Source organism: Vipera berus (assembly GCF_964194415.1).
Source record: "Vipera berus genome assembly, chromosome: 6".
In the NCBI taxonomy this organism is placed as follows: Eukaryota; Metazoa; Chordata; class Lepidosauria; order Squamata; family Viperidae; genus Vipera; species Vipera berus.
The window spans coordinates 19942597-19964040 of record NC_138208.1 but is presented as its reverse complement, the minus strand read 5'-3'; the positions used below and the strand labels follow the sequence as shown (position 1 = coordinate 19964040).

General features: G+C 38.3%; 1 protein-coding gene across 1 annotated transcript in view; it reads left to right on the top strand.

Annotated features, from left to right (window-relative positions):
• Nucleotides 1-21444, top strand: part of IL17REL (interleukin 17 receptor E like) — a gene marked incomplete at its 3' end in the record, with an annotated part of 50361 nt that overhangs the window by 11357 nt on the left and 17560 nt on the right. The window contains exons 2-4 of the mRNA XM_081331943.1: nt 11689-11716; nt 16200-16349; nt 17678-17787. Coding sequence (XP_081188069.1) covers nt 11689-11716; nt 16200-16349; nt 17678-17787 — 288 coding nt within the window. The remainder of the gene's footprint in view (nt 1-11688; nt 11717-16199; nt 16350-17677; nt 17788-21444) is intronic.

The following is a 21444-nucleotide window of genomic DNA, read 5'->3' as shown; positions in this document are numbered from 1 at the left end:
CAACTTCCCTCCGTCCAGTGCGCTCCCACAGAGAGGGTCTCCTCAGGGTGCCGCCGATCAAAGAATGCCGATTGGTGACCCCCAGGGGGAGAGCGTTCTCTGTGGGCACGCCAGACCTTTGGAACCGCTTACCGGTTGAGCTCCGGATGGCTCCCGACCTTCGCTCCTTCCGGCGCGATCTCAAAACTTTCTTTTTCGAACAAGCTGGCCTGGTCTGATGGGATGGGGTTGGGTTGGGTTTTTATAAATAGTTTTTAATTTTAATATGTATTAATTTTATGGGCATAATTGTTTAATTTTTTAATTTTTAATTTTTGTATTCTATTTTTTATTGTGTATTGCCCTGTTCACCGCCCTGAGTCCTTCGGGAGAAGGGCGGTATACAAATTAAATTATAATTATAATTATAATTATAATAATAATAATAATAATAATAATAATAATAATAATAATAATAATAATAATAATAATAATAATAATAATAATAATTATTATTATTATTATTATTATTATTATTATTATTATTTGAAATTACCCCACTGCTGCAACTGACTTCCATATCATGATCTCTGAATATGTTTATGTCCCCAGTTCAAATAAATCCTAACCAGAAATTTGGTTGAGGAATTTAAATAGTGAGACAAATATGAGCCAGCAGTATGCTGCAGCTGCCAAAGTGTTAACACCACTTTATAATGCTTTGTAACACCACACTTGGAATATTGCATCCAATTTTGATTGCCACAATGTAAAATGATGTTGGGAATCTAGAAAGAGTGCAGAGAAGAGCAACAAAGATGATTAGGGGACTGGAGTTGCAGGAATTGGGTATGTTTAGTTTAATGAAAAGAAGGACTATGGGTCACATGATAATAGTTTTCCAATATCCAAGAAGCTACCACAGTGAAGAGGGGTCAACCTATTCCACAGGTTGGCAACCTGCAGCTCTGGAGCCAAATGCAGCTCATTCAGCCTTCTCCTGTGGCTCCCAGTTTGCAGAGAGAGAAAGAGAGAGAGGCACTTGTGCTTCCCTTCTCTCTCTCTCTCTCTCTCTGTGTGTTTGTGTGTGTGTGTGTAAGTAACTCACGCTGTTCTCCGAGAAGCTGACAAGCTTATTTTGGGTGGGGCTCCTGCCTTTGCTGCGTCTCCACAGGAAGCAGGAAGCAGAGAGCCAACCCAATAAGAATGTGTGTCAGCTTGTCCAAGAACAGCATGAAGCCAGCTTCCCAGGTGAGCAGAAGATTGGAGAGAGGGAGAGAGAGAAATGGGGGGAGAGAGAGAGGGAGGGAGAGAAAGAGGGAGAGAGAGGGAGGGAGAGAGACAGAGAGCTCATGCACAGCAGCTTCTATTTTTTAAAATTAAACTCTTCAATCAAGTTCCCTCCCCTCGTGTGTGTGTGTGTGCGCTCACACATTTTGCGGGTCCCAGTGTTTTTTTCCCTATGGGAAACAGGTCTAAGTGGCTCTTTGAGTGTTTAAGGCTGCCAACCCCTGACCTATTCTCTAAAGTACCTGAAAGTGCAATGTATGGAAACTAATAAAAAAGAGAACCAACTTAGAACTAAGGAGATTTTTTTCTGACAGAACAATTAACCAGTGGAACAATTTGCTTCCAACACTGGTGGTTTTTAAGAAGAGATGGAGAACCATATGTCTGAAATGGTATAGGGCAGGCATGTCAAACTTGCAACATCACATGATGTCACATGACATATCGTGACTTTTTCCCCATTGCCGGCAATGGGGTGGGCGCGGTTTCGGCATGACCTATCTGGCCCACGGGCCAGGAGTTTGACATGCCTGGTATAGTGTTTCCTACTTGAGCAGCTGGTTGGACTAGAAGACCTCCAAGATCCCTTTCAACTCTGTTATTCTGTTATTCTATATATTTGGAAACAGCTGAATGGAGAAGGCTGATCTGGACTGTGATGTATTCATCTGTTAATGTTATCAACTGTTACGTTATAGTTATATCAAGTTATGATTAATTGTTAAAACGCTACGTGAGGTAAATCACCGCTGACAGTAAAACACGCGGCAATTTGACAGCTGTCAAATTGACGGGAGCTACTACGCAGGCGCAACGTTGACAGCTCCACACGCGGACCCGAGCTGTCATTAAACCGACGCAGCCGATTGGCCCACCCGACGAGCGGGAAGCGGCAGGTCCCGGATTGGCGGAGCCAACTGACAGCGGACTATAAAAGGAAGTCAAAAACCCCATTGTTTTGCCTAGTGTGTGTACCTCAATAAACCTGAGTAGCTGAGCCTGCTGTCTTCGCGTAATCCTTGACTACCTACATTTTATGGACTAATACGATCTATTCTAGTTGATTGGAAAAACTACCACGTCTAGTTATTTTTCTCTCTCTCCTCTGTCTTGTTCACCAAAACTCATACTGTGCTACATTTCCTTTCAATTTTTGCTACAGTTAGCTAAACATAGTGCATAGCACTTTTAATAACTGAATATGATTTATAATGTTTTTCACCACACTCTGATAGGTGTTGCTAAAAGCTGAAATAATCTGTTTAAAAATCACTGGATGTGAAAACATATTGCTGAATACCTAAGGCAACCAACCCCCTGCCCCAAAACAATAGAGCGGAAAGTATACCAAGTACATTTTAATATATGTATGCTTATATATAAAAGGCATATAAATTTGTTTGAAATTCACATTTAAAATACATTCATAATTTAAATGTCACTCTACTTAGTAGACAAGCAAATAGTTATATTATTTTATTATTATATGTTAAACAATGATTAAACAATCTTGTTTATTATGGACAAGGTCCCCAAGTTCTTACATTTTCATATGTACTCAGTGAAGCTGAATTTCATAATTGTTGATGTGAATTATTCACCATGTATCTATATTTGTATGTAAATGCACCTGTATTTGCAAGCTGTAGCAGTGACAAGGAGTCCCTGTGCCTGGTTAGTAGACCAACTACATTGCTACCTGCCTGTAGCTTAGCCTTAGTGATTCATAAGAACCTCATAATAATAACCTTGTTATCGCAAATAGTGCTGTATACAGCTGTCTGTTAAGGAGAGCAGTCTGGTTGTTAACAGATTATATAATATTAATCCTGAAAGAACAGCACTGATTGCGTACACCTAAAGTGGTGTCATTAGTCAATTAACCCTAATTGCTTAAGGACCACATACTGAAAAAAAAAACACTATTTACCTTATGTGTAGGGCCAGTTGCTTATGCTGTGCCAATGGGACTATCTCTCAGTGCTGGCCAGGTGTGGGAACATCTTAGTTCAGTGCCACAATTAGTGCCCTCTTTCAGTGCCCTCTTTCAAGAGATGCTTGGATGGCCTATGTGGTAACCTATTTCACAGAATAATTAAATATCCTTTTCTCTAGCTATTTCTGGGCTAATGTTACTCCAGGACACTGCTTTTCTGCTTTTACAATTTTTATTTATTTATTTATTTGATTTGATTTGTATACCGCCCTTCTCCCGAAGGACTCAGGGCGGTGAACATGGACATAAATATCAAAATGCCCAAATACAGATATTGAAAACAAATTAAACCCTAATTTTGCCCAAATGCAGAAGATAAATTACATTAAAACAATAATTAAAACAAAACCCATCAGACCAGGCCGGATTGTTCAAACAGATAGGTTTTTAGGTCGCGTCGGAAGGAGCGAAGGTCGGGAGCCATCCGGAGCTTAACCGGTAAACGGTTCCACAGGTCAGGCACACCCACAGAGAACGCCCTCCCCCTGGGGGTCACCAGACGGCATTCTTCGAATGGCGGCACCCTGAGGAGGCCCTCTCTGTGGGAGCGCACTGGGCGGAGGGAAGTTGATGCTGGTCGCAGGTGCTCCCTAAGGTACTCTGGACCCATGCCATGTAGGGCTTTGTAGGTCATAACCAGTACCTTGAATCTCACCCGGAAGGCAACCGGAAGCCAATGCAGCTCACGGAGCAGAGGTGTAACATGGGAGTATCGGGAGACCCCAACACAACTCGCGCGGCTCCATTCTGCACCAGTTGGAGCCTCCGAGTGGTTCTCAAGGGCAGCCCCATGTAATAATAATAATAATAATAATAATAATAATAATAATAATAATAATAATAATAATAATAATAATAATAATAATAATAATAATAATAATTTGATTTCTATACCGCCCTTCTCCCGAAGGACTCAGGGCGGTGAACAGGGCAATACACAATAAAAATCAGATACAAAAATTAAAAAACCATTAAAAACCAATTAAACATCATGCCCATGTAGAGAGCGTTGCAGTAGTCTAATCGAGAGGTCACAAGCGCATGAGTGACTGTACATAAGGCATCACGGTCTAGATAGGGCCGTAACTGGTGCACCAGGCGTAACTGGGCGAAGGCTCCCCCAGTCACAGTTAATATATGATCTTCTAAAGAGAGCTGTGAATCTAGGAGAACTCCCAAGTTGCGAGCTCTATCTACGGGGGGTAATAACTCACCTCCCATAGTGAGAGATGGAATGATCTGAGTTTCCTGAGATGCTGGCACGTACAGCCACTCCGTCTTGTCAGGGTTGAGCCGAAGCCTGTTGTATGTGTCTATTATTTTTAAACATTGTTGGTTTTATCTGAAAATGTATCTGAAAATTTACTATTCCTTTCAAACCATGCCGAGGTTCCTTGGGAAGGAAGCATAATATGAAATAACAACAAAGGCACACTCATCTAAGAGTGATATGGGCAGTATCTAAATCCAATAAATAAATAAATAAATAAGGCATCTTTGTTTAATATTGTTTCTCCCAGTCCAAAGAATTCCTCAGTGTGACATACCAAAGATTTAAAACAGCAAAAGCATAAAAAGGAATAGCACTACTGTGAAATAAACAGTAAAAAAGCAGAAAAAGGAAATTCTAATGATCCAAACACACAAACACTAAATAGAAGGAACATTTAAACAGATTTAATTGGTGCTTTGGGCCATCCAAATGCCTTAGATTAAATGAGTGAAGGGCATAATAGTCACTGCCGAGCAACTCTATGTGGAAAAAACATTCTAGACTAGAGCCTAGATTATTCAAAAGAAGTATCACAACTTCCACTTTTCCCTGAGAGGTGGCAAGAGTCTGTACAATCTGTAGTAAAGTAACAGGATTGGGGTGTTTGATCATTCCATTTTGTCTAAGTGTCTGCAGTGAAGGAGATGAACTTGTCCAGTTGTTGGTTTTACCAGCAAACAACTCTTATCATTAAAGTGCTTCTCCTTTTAATCTCTACCCTTTATTTTCAGTTTTTATCTTTGAAGCAATATTGCTTAAATCTGCTCCACCTCTTAAGAGTCAACAACCATCATGGTTCCTTTAATCTTCTGCTCCCTGGGCTTTGCATACCATTTTCATAGAACATACTTTTCAGATGTCTCTCCATGAACAAGAGCCAGGCAAAGATTATACTTTGTATTCCAGATGTCTTTTGACAGGCGGAATAAAGGGAGACTAACAAACGTTATTTCCTTCTTATGCCTTTATTGTGGATATTTTGATTAACTGTACTATTCACTTCAATTGTGACATGATTTATATTGCTCTTTAGTTATTTAGCTTTCTGCAGCCACAATTTCCAAAATGTTGTCTATCCAGCATTAATTCTTAGGACAAGTATTTTGGATAGATGAATTATCTCATGCCAGAAATAGTGATGCTATTATAAGTTGTATAAGTCCCATATCTTCCCCCTGACAGAGAATTTAAATTCAGTAAGAAAATGACCTCTCTTCTTAGATATTTAGAATTTCAATTAAGATTCAATTAATTGAATTCTTAATTCCATAACTAACTCAAATAATGCTCATGTTGTGATGTTATTTAAATATTGCTAGGTCTGGTTACAAATCTCTCAGTGAAAACATAATCCATAAATCTGTTATAGTTGTATATAAAAACAGATTTATTCATCGGTCAAATCTGTATTCTGTCCATCTTGTTTCAGATCATGGACTCCATAAATGATAACTTGAGAGATAACCACCTGCTTTATCTTGTGTTACAATATTACAAATTTTCATTAGTTAAAAAGAAAATAGGTAGAGAAATAAATGAGAAAAGGAGCTATCTCTGCTGAGCCAATAAATTATCTCATTCTGTTGCCTTTCTTCCTCAGCTTGATAGCAGTCCAAGGGATATTAACTTCAATACTTGTAATTCAAGGAAATTGTTGGAAGCTGAAATTGGAAAGGGGCTATCTTGGGGTTAAGTGATATGAAAAAAATATGAAAGAAAGACCAAACGTTACATGATAGTAGAAACTAAGGGTGGTTTTCACTAAAAGATATGGCCTCTCCATTGCTGAGCTTCATTTTCCCCCCTTTGCCTTCTGATTCATTAAGAATTACAGCTTCTAACAATATAATCATATACTGGATAATACCTTGTTGAAGCCTGTTCCTAAGATTAGGTCTCAATTATTCACCTATAGTTTAAGATAGGTGATAATAATCCAATAATTAAAATTGCAATACTGTAACTGAGTTGCAAAACTGTTACTGAGATCCTTAATTGAGGTTGAATGTGGAACTTATTATTTCCAAACAAATCATTGGCTTGAGGGGAAAAAAATGCCAACTTTGGAATGTTTTGTCAATTCCATTGCAAATACTTTTGTTTGCCAGAATTTTCAGTCATAGTACAGTTTGTTCTTCAATTAATAATTATTTTCTGATTTCCCCCCCTTTGGTTATTTGTATTTGAAATATTTCTCTAATGTTTTTATTTGAAGTGCTTTTGCATAATATGATAGCCGCTGTTGTGGTTTAAAGAGTACATGTGACACAATTTCCCTTTCATTTATGCAACTTATTTACCAAGAACAGAATTGTCAAGGTAAAAATCACCTTTGTAGAGGGCGACGGACCGTGCTTCAGAGAATGCATGATGTGCGTGCAGGAAGGCAAGAAAAACACGATGCATAATCTTACTAAATACCTTTTACTTACAAAAATGTAAAAACTAAATATATATTATAAAGAGAGCTAGCTCACTACATTCTAACGTAACAGACAGTAACAGCAAAGTAAGTAAGTAAAGATAAACACTGTGAACTTTTTCTAGACATGCGCACTAAACAGACTGAAACCATAACATAACTAGTCATATGGGATTCACTATGGTTACCAGATAAGTTATCACAACAGGTGCAGAGAGCAGGGGAAATGTACAGTTAGAAATGAACTTTCTGACGAACAAAAAAAAAACGTGCAGTGACAAGAATTTTACCTGACGTTCATTGTATCATCTGAATCTATGGTGGCTGACATTTTTTGTTTTCATTTTATGCAAACCAATCATGACAGGAGCCAAATGCTTAAAACAAGATGACATGAAAATCATATAAATTTCCAGGACATACTAGGCTATAAGATAGTTTAAAGAACAATTTCTTTCTCAGACAAGCATGCAAAATCTGCTGTTTTGACATCCAGGTCACTGTGTTTGAACCTAAACACTTAATTTATTTTGAGAGAAGGCAAGAGTAAATTTAATCTGAAAACAGATATTCTGAATAAAAGAAAGGAACTATTAGACAGGTCTAGAGAATGTGTTAAAAAGTCAGAATGGGAGCTATGATGGTATGATCAAAACTCCACCTGTTTTTACCACTTCCCTCTTGGGACTAGTTTGGACTAATTGTGTAGGGTTACTTCATACAATATAGCAATTGTATGCCTTTCCAATATATTTATGACATTGATTAGATTGGTACATGCTCTTTGTGTTACATAAAAAGCAAATGTGATCTTGAAATAAAACGTTAAAGCAAATATGATCCTGAAATAAATGTTAGAATTCAGTGCTCACAACCTAAGTACAATCTTTTGAAATGGCCACATCTCTACCAAGAACAAGTTACCAAAAAAACACATAGAAAGATTGATGATGCTAAAGTAATTAAATCAGTATGGGGAAAGGAAGGAGTGTCCCGAAGACATGCAAAATAGTTGGTGAAATTGGATCTGTACACTTGTATTTCTTTACAAAATAAAATATTTTCATTTTGCTGACAGTTATTAGTGCTGTTTCCCATACTAATTTGCTGCACTTTCCAAATCTTTCCTATATAAGCAGTACAGTATCTATCAGCAGTAGGTGTAAACAAGCCATTGTGCAGAAAGCAACATGGTAGTATTTCATGGGCTGGTTGATGAAGACTATGTATGCATGTGTATACAAGTAATCTTAAAACCTTTATTGGGCCAGAATTACAATGCTAACAAAGGTGGTTACAAAGGTGTGCCCAATTTTAGGGTCTTTTTTTGCCCCAGTTGTAAAGTGAATTATTATAATTGTTAACTGAAACACATAGTCATTAAGCAAATCTGTCTTCCCTCATTGACATTGCTTGTTGGAAGCCAGCTGGGAAGGTTACAGAATAGTGATTACATGACTCCAGGACACTACAATCATCATAAATACATGGGTGATCCATGATCATATGACCATGGGGATGTTACGATGTTTGTAAGTATGAGGGCTGGTCATAAGTAACTTAGAGTCATAAATTATTGTAATGGAATATATAATTTATAATGTCTAAGTTATAAAAATGTGGGATAGATAGCATCACCATCAGATGAATTCATAACTATCTGACAAACTCAACATTCAGTCCTTAATGGAGCTACTTCTATATGGCAGCAAGCAAGTGTGGGGTACCTCAAGGTTCTGTCTGTCAGGGAAGAATTATTACCTTCCTATCAGAGGGCGACGAACCGTGGTTCATTTGATGCATGGTGAACATCAAAGAAAGAAATCCGAGGCATATTCTACTGTACAACTTTTAATTGGAAAGCAAAAGAAAAGCTCCTAGCTGAATATATCTCTCATCAGACAGAATACAAAGTAAAAGTGAGAAAACTTTTTCTATACATGCGCACTTAGTAGGGCAAAACAGAGTAAAACCATAACATGGCTGAACATGTGACAGTCACTATGGTTACATGATAAGATAGTAACACAGGTGCAGAGAGCAGGGGAAAATGTACAGACAGAAATGAACAAAGCTGGCAAAACTAAAAAAAACCGCAGTGACGTCCCCTTCTTTTGTCAGCGACGCAGATCTCAGATAAGGCACATCTTGTTACACAGATACTCGTGCTGAGCTGTACGAAGTGGTTTGTTCAGCATATCAGCAATCTGATCATGTGTAGGCACGTACTGCAATTTAACAAAACCTTGTTTAACTAGTTGTCTTATATTTTGGTAACGGATGTCGATGTGTCTAGACCTGGAACCTGTACAGTGATTCTCAGATATATAAACCACAGATTCGTTGTCTTCCATCACAGTGATTGGTCGAATCAGGTGTGTCCAGATATCTGTGATAAAAGCATCAAACCATGTTAGAGAATTACATGCATCTGAAACACAAGCATATTCAGCTTCAGTAGATGAACAAGAAACAAAATTCTGTTTACGCACATGCCAGTAAACAGGACATCCATTTAAAAACATCATATAACCTGAAGTACTTTTACGTGATTTCTTATCACTCACCCAATCAGAATCTGCATAACAACATAACTCTGCATAGTCAGTATGTGTGGGTTCTAACAATAACTTCATGCTTTTAGTATGTTTTACGTAGGTATCTCAATAGTTTCTTAACACATGTCCAATGAAACTGTTTTGCCTTGCCTACGTGTCGTGATAGGAGATTAACACTAAGTGCAATGTCGGGTCTAGTCCAACTGCTAATATACAGCAGTGACCCAATGACTGAGCGATAAAGTGTTTGATCCTCGAACTCAGGACTTGGTTCATGTGTCAAGTTGTGAAAATTGGTTTGCAAGTGTATATAAAATGCAGTGACACTGTCTTAGGCCCAGTACTCTTCAATATCTTCATAAACAATTTAGATGAGAGAATAGAAGGGGAACACATCAAATTTGCAGACAACACCAAGCTGGCAGGAATGGCCAATACCCCAGAAGATAGGCTCAAGATCCAGAGAGATCTTGGGAGAGTTGAATACTGGGCCCTATCTAACAAAATGAAATTCAATTGTGAGAAAAGTAAGGTTTTATACCTAGGCAAGAAAAACCAAATGTACATATATAGAATAGGTGTTACCTGGTTCAATAGGAGTAACTGTGAGAGGGATCGTGGAGTCCTAGTGGACAATCACTTAAATATGAGTCAGTAGTGTGTGGCAGCTACCAAAAAAGCCAATGCAATCCTAGGCTGCTTTAATAGAGGGATAGAATCAAGATCACATGAAGTGTTAGTACTGCTTTATAAGGCCTTAGTAATACCACACTTGGTATACTGTATCATGTTTTGATTGCCACAACATAAAAAAGATGTTGAGACTCTGGACAGAGTGCAGAGAAAAACAACAAAGATGATTAGGAGGCTAAGGGCCAAAATATATGAAGAATAGTTGCAGGAATTGGGTGTGTCCAGTCTAGTGAAAAGAACTACAGGTGATGTGATAGCAAATATGTTCCAATATTTGAGTAGCTGCCACAAAAAAAGAGGGGGGCCAACCTATTCTTCAAAGCACCAGAAGGCAGGATAAGAAGCAATGGATGGAAACTAATCAAGGAGAGAAGCAACCTAGAACTTTCCTGACAGTGAGAACAATTAACCAGTGGAACAGGTTGCTTTCAAGTTGTGGGTGCTTCATCACTGAAGAGATTGGACAGCCATTTTTCTGAAATGGTATACGTGTCCTGCTTGTGCAGGTGATTGGATTAGAAGACCTCCAAGATCCCCTCCAACTCTGTTATTCTGAACTTTTCTCCAGTATCATTGTAATTTTGAAAGATCGCTATGTGAATGATTGTAAGTCAAGGATTATCTGTAATGTATGCGGGAACAGGGTAAAAAAAATATGGTGTTGGATCACAAATGAATCACAAACAGACTTATCAGGTAAAATAATGGATTCGATGCATTTCTTGAGCCAATGCCAGAACAGTAGCTCTAGCTGAAATAATCTGACAGGATAGCATTCTACTCGCAGGTCAGCAGAGTATGCACAATTTCTCATACTGTGGTAAGCAGTCTAAACTCTTGGTGAAGGACCTTTATGTTGAGGTAGGGTTTACTTTACAAATGGTGAGTTAACAGTACATAATGTAAGATGGATATTACAGATTTTAAGCTCATGCTTATTCCTAGAATTGTAGAGTTGAAGAGAACTTGGAGATCATATACTCGAGAAGTTTCAGGTAGAATTTGCAGTACATGATTTGATTTTAAAATGGAAATAGGTAATTGCCTAGTTTTGATATCAATAGCTTCAATGAAGAAAGGTCCATTATTTCCCAGGTGTAGCCCTTCTACAGTTTATTAGGAATCTTTCCCAAGACTTAACTGGAATTCTTGTACTTTTCACCATTTTCATTTCGGTCTTTCTGTCAAGAGTAACATAGAGCAGTTGTAATTCATTTCTGTGTGAAAGTTTTTCATATATTTTAAAAAAGTGATTCCATCTTCCTTTAATTTTCTTTTATCTAGGCAATTTCTTTAACATTGCTAACCAGGATCGAAATCTTATGTGCTATTATGTTTTGGATTCCAGTCACACAATTCAAGTGACCTCTAAGAACTAACATATATTTTTGTATGAACAGTATACTGTATGTATTATTTGTCTTATTTTATTCCTTATATTATTTAAATTAATGTATCTTATTTTTCTCCTCCATAGGGATTTCATTGCAAACACCAATTTTCTAGTAAGTATTATATTTTCATTTCTATTATATTACATTCATTCTTAAGATCAGGAAAACAAAACTTTTGAATGACCAATCAGACTGAAAGCTTATTATTTTTTTTAAAAAAATTCCTTCCACTTTGAAGACCTTCCTATTCATCCTCAAATGTCTTGGGCCATGTCAGAATGTAAGCTTTTTTGTGGATGACCTAAAATAGTACATTTATGTTTAACAAGAATTATTTAAAAAACAAGGTTTGATTCTCAAAATACAAAATGTATTATCACTCATCCATGGAAACTAAGCAAAAAAGCTTGTACACAAAAATAGTACGTTTATGTTTAACAAGAATTATTTAAAAAACAAGGTTTGATTCTCAGAATACAAAATGTATTATCACTCATCCATGGAAACTAAGCAAAAAAGCTTGTACACAAAAATAGTACGTTTATGTTTAACAAGAATTATTTAAAAAACAAGGTTTGATTCTCAGAATACAAAATGTATTATCACTCATCCATGAAAACCAAACAAATAAGCTTGTACACAAATATTTTGATTTTATTACCCATTGTCCCTGAAAGAAAATATCAGTATTACTGCAAATAAACAATCACGGGCATACTCATTTGTCATATATCAATGGTGGATTTTTCCACACCAAATTTTCTGGATGTAAATTGTTGTATAAATAGCTATCAAAATCTTTAAACAAAGTTTTTGAATGGGTGAAAGCTGCATATTAGTAATGTAGAATAGTTACTGAAGTGTACATTGCATCAATAGTTGACTTATCAGATGTTATTGTATGTTCCAAATCCATTTGCCTGTAACTCTTGTTATAGGCTAAATATTCATTTTGGTTGCATTCTACAATGATTTGTCTCACCCTTCTCCTGAAGAGTGTGATGTGATAAGCTTTTGATAGTATGTGTGTGTGCGTATGTGTGTGTCTTCAATAGCTATCATCACTTAAAATCACTTTAACATTTTTTATTTATTACTATTTATTTATTCATTTTATCTTACCTTTATTATTTTTCTAAATACCTCAACATGACAAATATATGTAATATTCCCTCCTCCTATTTTCCCCACAACAACAACGTTATGAGGTGGGCTGGGCTGAGAGAGAGGTACTGGCTCAAAATTACCCAGCCGAATTTCATGCCCAAGGCAAGACTAGAACTCAGGGTCTCCCAATTTCTAGCCTGGTGCCTTAATCACTAGATCAAACTAGTCTATTTACTGGTCTGCCCACAGTAAATTTGGTATTCTGTATGGTGTATTCAAGAAGGTGGATATAATTTTCTTTTGCTTCATCTACCCTTGTGGCTAGGTATACCACAGGTCTGCAACCCGCGGCTCCAGAGCCGCATGCGGCTCTTTCAGCCATCTCCTGCGGCTCCCAGTCTTCTGCCATGTGCAGTCCCCCCCCAAAAAAAGTGGGAGTTAAAAAGTTCAACCAATCAATTCAAATATGCAGGGTAGGTGCATATCTCGCCTTGGCTCCACTCTTCAGTCAAACCCTGTTCTGCGCATGCGCACATGTATGTGCATGTGCACACATTTTTTGCGGCTCCCAGTTTTTCCTTTTGTGAGGGAACTGGTTCTGAGTGGCTCTTTCACTGTTTCAGGTTGCTTACCCCCGAGGTATATAATTCAAGCACAGTATATTTATGTATTTATTTATTTAACTTATATGCTGCCCGAGGTGACTCTAGATGGCTTACAATCAATAAAAGTCCCTAAAAATATTAAAACTTCAGAACAATAAAGGTACAGGGAATCAAGTAAATAAAGAGGCCAACATAAAAAGATTGTAGAAATGATCAAATCTTGTGAAAGATTGTTCACAACCTGGTCTCTCTGTGTTTTTATTAGAGTAAGTTGTTGTATTTCAGCTTTTATTGTACCCTTCACTCTTATTTTCAGATGTTTATTATCTCTCTGCTCATGGTCCCTTGAACATGCACTCTTACAGTTCCTGAGTCAGCAGAAAAGTACTCTGGCACAGGCTTCAGTTGCTAAGTCATTTTCTGTCTCTGTGATGAGGCCACCCAGTGGTGCCGTCTACACATATTTGATATTAAGGAAAGGGATTGGTGGATTCCCTGGTTTCATTTCCTCCTCAATGGGCATTGCCTGCTGATGTCCACCCATCACTCTTTCTACTATGAGTTGGGACTGGGGCTGGGATTGGGAGGACAGAAAGATTTTATCAGAAGGCTAATACTGACCTATGAAATGAAAAGGGGTCCCAATAATTTATTGGGCAGCCCCCTTCTTTTACAAAATGATCCTCAGAGCATCTTATATTGCCCAAAACCTATCATCTGAAAATCGGTTGGGAGGAGTTGGTGGGGAAGCAAGGTGTTGTCTTTATTGGGGTGTTGTCTTTATTGATCACAAACTATCTCCTAGTGGGGTGGTGGTGAACCTATTACACACAGGTCAAGGGTGATAGGCTGTGACATTTTGGATGACACACCAGTGCTCCCCAAATCCTGACAAATATTCTTGAAAGCATGTTCATATTTTTGTGCAATTTTTGGAGGCTTTGGAAGCTGCAGAGGCTGCATGAGAAAGGTGTGTGCTCTTGTGTCCAGGCCTATGGACTCTGTGGGAGTCATGTGAGAGAGTCATGCTGTTGCGTGGCCTCCTTAGTCTCTGAAAATTGTGCAAGACCAAGACCTAATTTTGTGCAGTGTTCAGAGGCTGCAGAACAGCATTCTCCAAAGCTACTTCAAGGACAAAAACTAGCAGCAGTGTCAAGTTAGGCATTTTCTGAATTGTGAACCCACCAAGTCCAAAACATTTACCATCATGTCCTTAGCTTTTATTTTGGATGTATAATTAAGCAGGTGCAAAATCTGAATACCATCTTCGTTGCTACAGAGATTGAGCAATTTCAATTTCAATGGAAAAAGAATATTAAATTCATTTTATACATCACAGAGAATTGCTATAACATTGTGGCTAATAATGTGTATTATTCTAGTCGTGCGGGCTAAAGTGTTTCCCTCCCATCCCTGGCAAATGCTGGAAATGAACAGACTGTATCTTTCTTCCAAATCTAATGTTAATGCAGCAACACTCAACAATATTGGAAATTAATTCTTTGTAGAATGGAAGGAAATTTGAAACTTGTAATTCCATTTCAACTTACGATATTTCTGTTAAACTTTATTAAAGCACACATTTTTTCAAATTGTACTGACCTAGCATTATTTAAGATAATAGCTGCAATAAGTTTATCTGCTTTTATTAGAAAAGATCCTTCTTTTCCTCTATGGAAGAATGGTTAATTAAACTGTGGGAATATGCTTTGATGTCTAGAATAATTTTATTATCTAAAAAAATCTTCTGTACAGTTCAATCATATTTGGAAACTATTTTTGGACTATAATTCTATACATAGAATGGTAGCACAGCCCTAATTTGTTGTTATTCATTTTGGGGGGATGGGAGGGAGGGGAAGCATTTAACCAATGGGTCTTTTATTTCCAAGTTGATTTTATAACTTAAGAGTACATTCATTAAACAATTAAGAGTCAGATTGGTGTAATGATTAAAGGCACCAGGCTAGAAACCAAGAGGCCATGTGTTCTACTCCTCCCATAGGAATGAAGCCATCTGTATAACTTTACGCTAGTCTCTCTCTCCCTCCCTCTCTCCCTCTCTCTCTCTCTCTCTCTCTCTCTCTCTCTCTCTCTCTCTCTCTCTCTCTCTCTCTCTCTCTCTCTCTCTCTGTCTCAGAAGGTAATGCTAAACTGCTTCTGAAAATGTAACCAATTATACATCTTCAGGCAACTGCCAGGAGTCAACAATGATTTGAACTAATACAAACACATGTACTGCATGGGAGTAGATCTTCTCCCTGGCAACCATTTTGCCTGTGGGTGATTTGTGCACTAGTCATCTTTCTCAGTACTGTCATATTTGGTCAAAACCTAAATTGGTCCAAGACATTAGGGCCAATAAACTTATAGTTCCTTCCTCCGAGGGAAGACTCTTGATTGATCCAAAATTCTCCTTTGTATTAAAATACCATATGTACTGATGGGTTATACAACTAGCCCCTTTGAGTTGGAATTGGCTGGACAGGGGAAATCTTTACCATGTTTTTTTAGAAGATGTGAATGAAGTATATGTCTGTAGTGCATTGTTTGACTAGTGCAGGGGTAGGCAACCTCGGCTCTTTTATGACTCATGGACTTCAACTCCCAGAATTCCTGAGTCAGCTGACTCAGGAATTCTGGGAGTTGAAGTCCATGAGTCATAAAAGAGCCGAGGTTGCCTACCCCTGGACTAGTGAATGCCTCTCCTATTAGTGTATGAGGGATGATCACCTGCTGAGTTTTTCTTCAATGATTTAAGTTATTGTTTAGCTATTTCAAGTTTGTTTTTTGCACAAATGATTTAAGTTATTATTAAGTTATTATTGAGCTATTTCAAGTTTCTTTTTGCACAGAGCCACATATATTTCTTACTTTTACAGCAGAGGTTGTGAGCAGTTTCTGCCGTCCTGCACCTGCTTCCCTTTCTCCAGTCAATTTTAAAAACATGAAGCTTGGGACCACAATGAAGTGTGAAGATCAGAGGCATTGCTCTCTCCACTTAAGTGTCAAGGCAAACCTGCAACTTAATGGTAAATCAGAAGATTTCATAGGGAATGTGGATAATAACTGAGAGCTCTTGTTCGGTGGAAGAGCATGTGCAGAAAATCCCAGCTTTATTTCCAGCTCTCCAGAGAGATTTAGGAAGAACTCACGTGCAAATTCCTGGAGAATTATTGCATATGAGAGAAGGAGAAACCCAGGGCATTCTTTGGGTCCTGAGATAATCCTGTCAGATAGGGCTTCCATCACAATATTGGTAAAAAGGGTAAAGAGTGCATATTTGTTTTGCTACACACAAGCTTTTATATACATTTGCTTGTACACACAAGCCGGTCTTGATGTAAAATATTCTCTTGGTGTGTGTGTGTGTGTGTGTGTGTGTGTGTGTGTGTATAGTAATTAATTATAGTAATTATAGTAATCATAATTAACACTACCAAATTTAAATTGCAAGAATATGGATGATCACTAGAGAGCAGCAAAGGGATGGGGATTGTTGTATCGTCTACTGCCATCTTGTGGTCACATCAGTATATACTGAGGCAATTTAAAACAATGTAAAGTTCAACAGTGTGGGTTTCAGCTTAGTTACAATGGGAGAATATTCCTTGGGTTCTTAAGATGCCTCCAAGTGCCATTAAGAAACTACAATTTAAAATTGAATGAATGCAACTGGAAAGAAATCAAGAAAGCGACTGCATCAAAGAAAACAATAGGAGTTGTTTTTGTGCAGCAAACAAAATACTGTAAATCAATATTCCCAGTTGCATGGTTCCATATAGGAATCTATGAAAAAACTTTCTCTAGCAGAAATTTTAGTGGAGATGAAGGAGATATGAAAGTAGGACAGGCATCTGTCTAATCAACATTGACCTTAATGGATTTGATCAGTGCTTTTTTTGTAAAAGAAAAAGGTGCCGGAACCCGCCTTGCCTACCCTACAAGGTTCCATCCAAAAAAGGTGCCGGAACGCCATTCTGAGCGTTCTATGAGAAAAAAAGCCCTGGATTTGATCAAACTAGATTGGCATTTACAGGAATTGGCAACTAATACACTTTAGCACCATGAAAGTAGAATTAAAAAGCAGACCTATAGCTGTTTTCTTCTACATTTTGTTTGGTAGAACTTTGATTGAGGAGCATTTCAACTTTCAAAAGTGAGGTGTTCATCTTTGATTAGCCTACAGGTTCTAAAATTTATGCTATTTGATTCAGAGGGCTTTTTATTTCTATGGTTCATTTATAAAGGGTTTCCCCCCTTTTTCACAATAGTCTATTGGAAGGGAGTAATAATTCCTTCCCTTAAAAGTTTGTTTCTTTGAATTCTGAATTTGCATTTATTTCTACACTATTTTCAGAAAATACTTATGGTGTTCGAATTTGTTATTTCCTGATGGTTACTCAAAAATCCAAGTGTGTGGACGTGAAGATTTCCAGGGGGGAAAATGCCCATCCTGAGGGAAATAAGGTAAAAGATTTCTGTTGTTTCTGTTATTTTATTAGAGCTAAATTTAAATAGTCTAGAAAGAAGGTGATATGGTGTGCCTCAATGTAAGGTCCGGAAGTGATTTTTTTTCCTTTTAAGCTGATAAGGCAAAATTGTATGTTCAGAGGTAAAGATTTTCTCATTTTATAAAGCTATGAAGTTATTTACAGAACAGAATGGGATAGAGTCAGCCTTTTGGTAGGTAGTTCAAACAAAAAAAAAATACCAACCATGAGTATTCAAACTATCTTTAGTTGAAGGTTACACTAACAGAATCTTGCAAGTTTATAAGTTTCTGTCTTTTACTTTTACTCTCCCAAATACTAAAGAGAGTCCCTTCTGATGTGCTTTGTCTACCCCGACACTTCCTTTGAACTCAGATTTCTCTTATTTGACTGTTGGCTAAGCTGTGACTCTTCTTTCTGTCTTCCAAGGTCATTCCTGCAGACCATTACAAATAGGAAGGTTTGTGGATCTTCCCTTGCAGACCATCTCCTTATATATATTTTTTTGTCAGCTATCGCTGAGACTGCAGAAAAATCAAGATGTACTGTATTTATTTATTTATTTAATAAATTGATATGGCAGCTCATTTCACTGAATGTGATTCTGGGCAGCATACCAACACTTAAAATAATGCTATGGCTATTTTAAAAAAGCTTAAAAGATAAATGAAAGCAAGATTTGTTTTAATTTTTAACTGTAGTTAATTTATTTTGGGGCTGTTATTTAATTCTTTTTTAATTTTTGTATTGTTGTTTTTATTGTTGTAAGCCGCCCTGAGTCCTTCGGGAGATAGGGCGGCATATAAGTCCCAAAAATAAATAAATAAATAAATAAGATTGGTGAAGAACGTGCACCCAAGCACAATATAATAACAATGCAGTTTTCCATGGGATTCCCAAGGCAGCTGGAAAAGTTACATTTTCAGGGTTTTCTGAAAGATTAACCGAGATGGGTTAACATCACCTTCGGGCAGTGGGATGATGTTCTACAAGGCAGGAGCATGCCGTCTGGGTCTCATCAGATGAAAGCAGATGGGACCAGCAACACAACCCTGATGGACATGATGGGATGGGTAGATGTGATCGGGAAAAGGTGGTCCCTTAAATAGCCTGGTCCCTTGCCATGTAGGACTTTAAATGTGAAAACCAGCACCTTGAATTGCATTCAAAAGCAAAGAGGCAGCCAATTCAGCTCACAGGACACACATACAGCTATCCGTCCAGCTGTATTCCACATCAATTGAAACTGTCAGATACTTTTGAAGGGAATTCCCATGCAAAGGGCATTACAGTAACCTACTCTGGAAGCAACCAGAGCACTGGTGACTGGGAGTAGAGCCTTGCAATTCAGTAAAGTGTGCAACTGATACACAATATGAAGCTGTGCAAAACCCCTCCTAATCACCGCTGCCACTTGCTCTTCAAGCAACAGTTGTGATATGAATCTAGAAAAACTCCAGGCCATATATTAGATAGCGCTACCCCATCCAGTACCAAAAATGGGAAAATATCATATCCAGAAGGCCCAAAGAACCCAGTCTTGCCAGAGTTCACTTGAAGTTTATCATTCTCCATTCAGACCTCCCACAGCTTCCAGGCACTGGGATAAGATATCAACAACATTGTTTAGTTCACCAGGGGCAAAGATAAAAGAAGTAGCTTTGCAGGAAAGGAGATAGTTCACCACTTGCTGCTTCAGCCCTGCAAACATCCCATGCCACCAATGTTATAGACTGGAAAAGATGAATGGATGGTGCTGAGGGTAACTGCATAATGATGGCTATGAAGATTGGTCCTTGTGAGGCCCATGAGAAGAGTCAAGAGGGAAAACTGTCAACTGTGCTGTGACAGCATTATGCCAGTGACTCATATGTAATGGGATCATGTGTAATGGGATCATGACATTTGTGTAACATTATTTTGCCATCATCATAGCTTCCAATCTCCAGTGTTGGCGCTGGAAGTTATTTTTACATTAGAAGCTATCTAGAAGAGGTGGCAAAATTACACAGAAGAACTGTACAAGAATGAGCTTAATGTCCCTGATAATCACAATGAGGTGGTCACTGACCTTGAACCAGACATCCTAGAATGTGAAGTGAAGTGGGCCTTAGAAAAGCTGAGCAACAACAAAGTTAGTGGAGGTGACAGTATTCCAACTGAGCTATTCAAAATCTTAAAAGATGATGCAGTAAAAGTGTTACACTCAATTTGCCAGCAAATTTGGAAAACTCAACAGTGGCCACAGGATTGGAAAAGATCAGTTTACATTCCAATTCCAAAGAAAGGCAGTGCCAAAGAATGTTCAAACTATCGCACCATTGCACTCATTTCTCATGCTAGTAAAGTTATGCTTAAAATCCTACAAGCTAGACTCCAGCAGTATGTGGATCGAGAACTACCAGAAGTACAGGCAGGATTTCGAAGAGGCAGAGGAACTAGAGATCAAATTACTAACATACGCTGGATCATGGAGAAAGCTAGAGAGTTCCAGAAAAACATCTACTTCTGCTTCATTGACTATGCTAAAGCATTTGATTGTGTGGATCATAACAAACTCTGGCAAGTTCTTAAAGAGATGGGCGTACCAGATCATCTTATTTGTCTCTTGAGAAACCTATATGTGGGCCAAGAAGCAACAGTGAGAACTGGACACTGATTGGTTCAAAATTGGGAAAGGAGTCCGGCAAGGCTGTATACTGTTGCCTTGCCTATTTAACTTATATGCAGAGCACATCATGAGAAAGGCAGGGCTAGATGAATCAAAAGTTGGAATTAAGATTGCCGGAAGAAATATCAACAACCTAAGATATGCAGATGATACCACTCTAATGACAGAAAGTGAAGAAGAACTAAAGAGCCTCTTGTTGAGAGTGAAGAAGGAGAGTGCAAAACTTGGGTGGAAACTTAACATTAAGAAAAGCAAGATCATGGCATCCGGCCCTCTCAATTCCTGGCAAATAGATGGGGAAGAAATGGAGGTAGTGACAGATTTTATTTTCCTGGGCTCCAAGATCACTGCAGATGGGGACTGTAGCCAAGAAATTAAAAGACGCTTGCTCCTCGGGAGGAAAGCCATGACAAATCTAGACAGCACACTAAAAAGCAGAGACATTACCCTGTCAACAAAAGTGCATATAGTCAAGGCTATGGTCTTCCCAGCTGCAATGTATGGCAGTGAAAGTTGGACCATAAGAAAAGCCGAGCGCCAAAAAATTGAGGCCTTTGAACTCTGGTGCTGGAGAAGACTCCTGCGAGTCCCTTGGACTGCAAGGCGATCAAACCGGTCAGTCCTAGAGGAGATCAACCCTGACTGCTCTTTAGAAGGCCAGATCCTGAAGCTAAAACTCAAATACTTTGGCCACCTAATGAGAAGGAAGGACTCACTGGAGAAGAGGCTAATGCTGGGAAAGATGGAGGGCAAGAGAAGAAGGGGATGACAGGGAATGAGGTGGCTGGATGGAGTCACTGAAGCAGTAGGTGTGAGCTTAAATGGACTCCAGAAGATGGTAGAGGACAGGAAGGCCTGGAGAAACATTGTCCATAGGGTCGCGATGGGTCGGACACGACTTCACAGCTAACAACAACAACAATCCATTCTACTCAGTTCTGACATTTTAGTCTATTATCCACA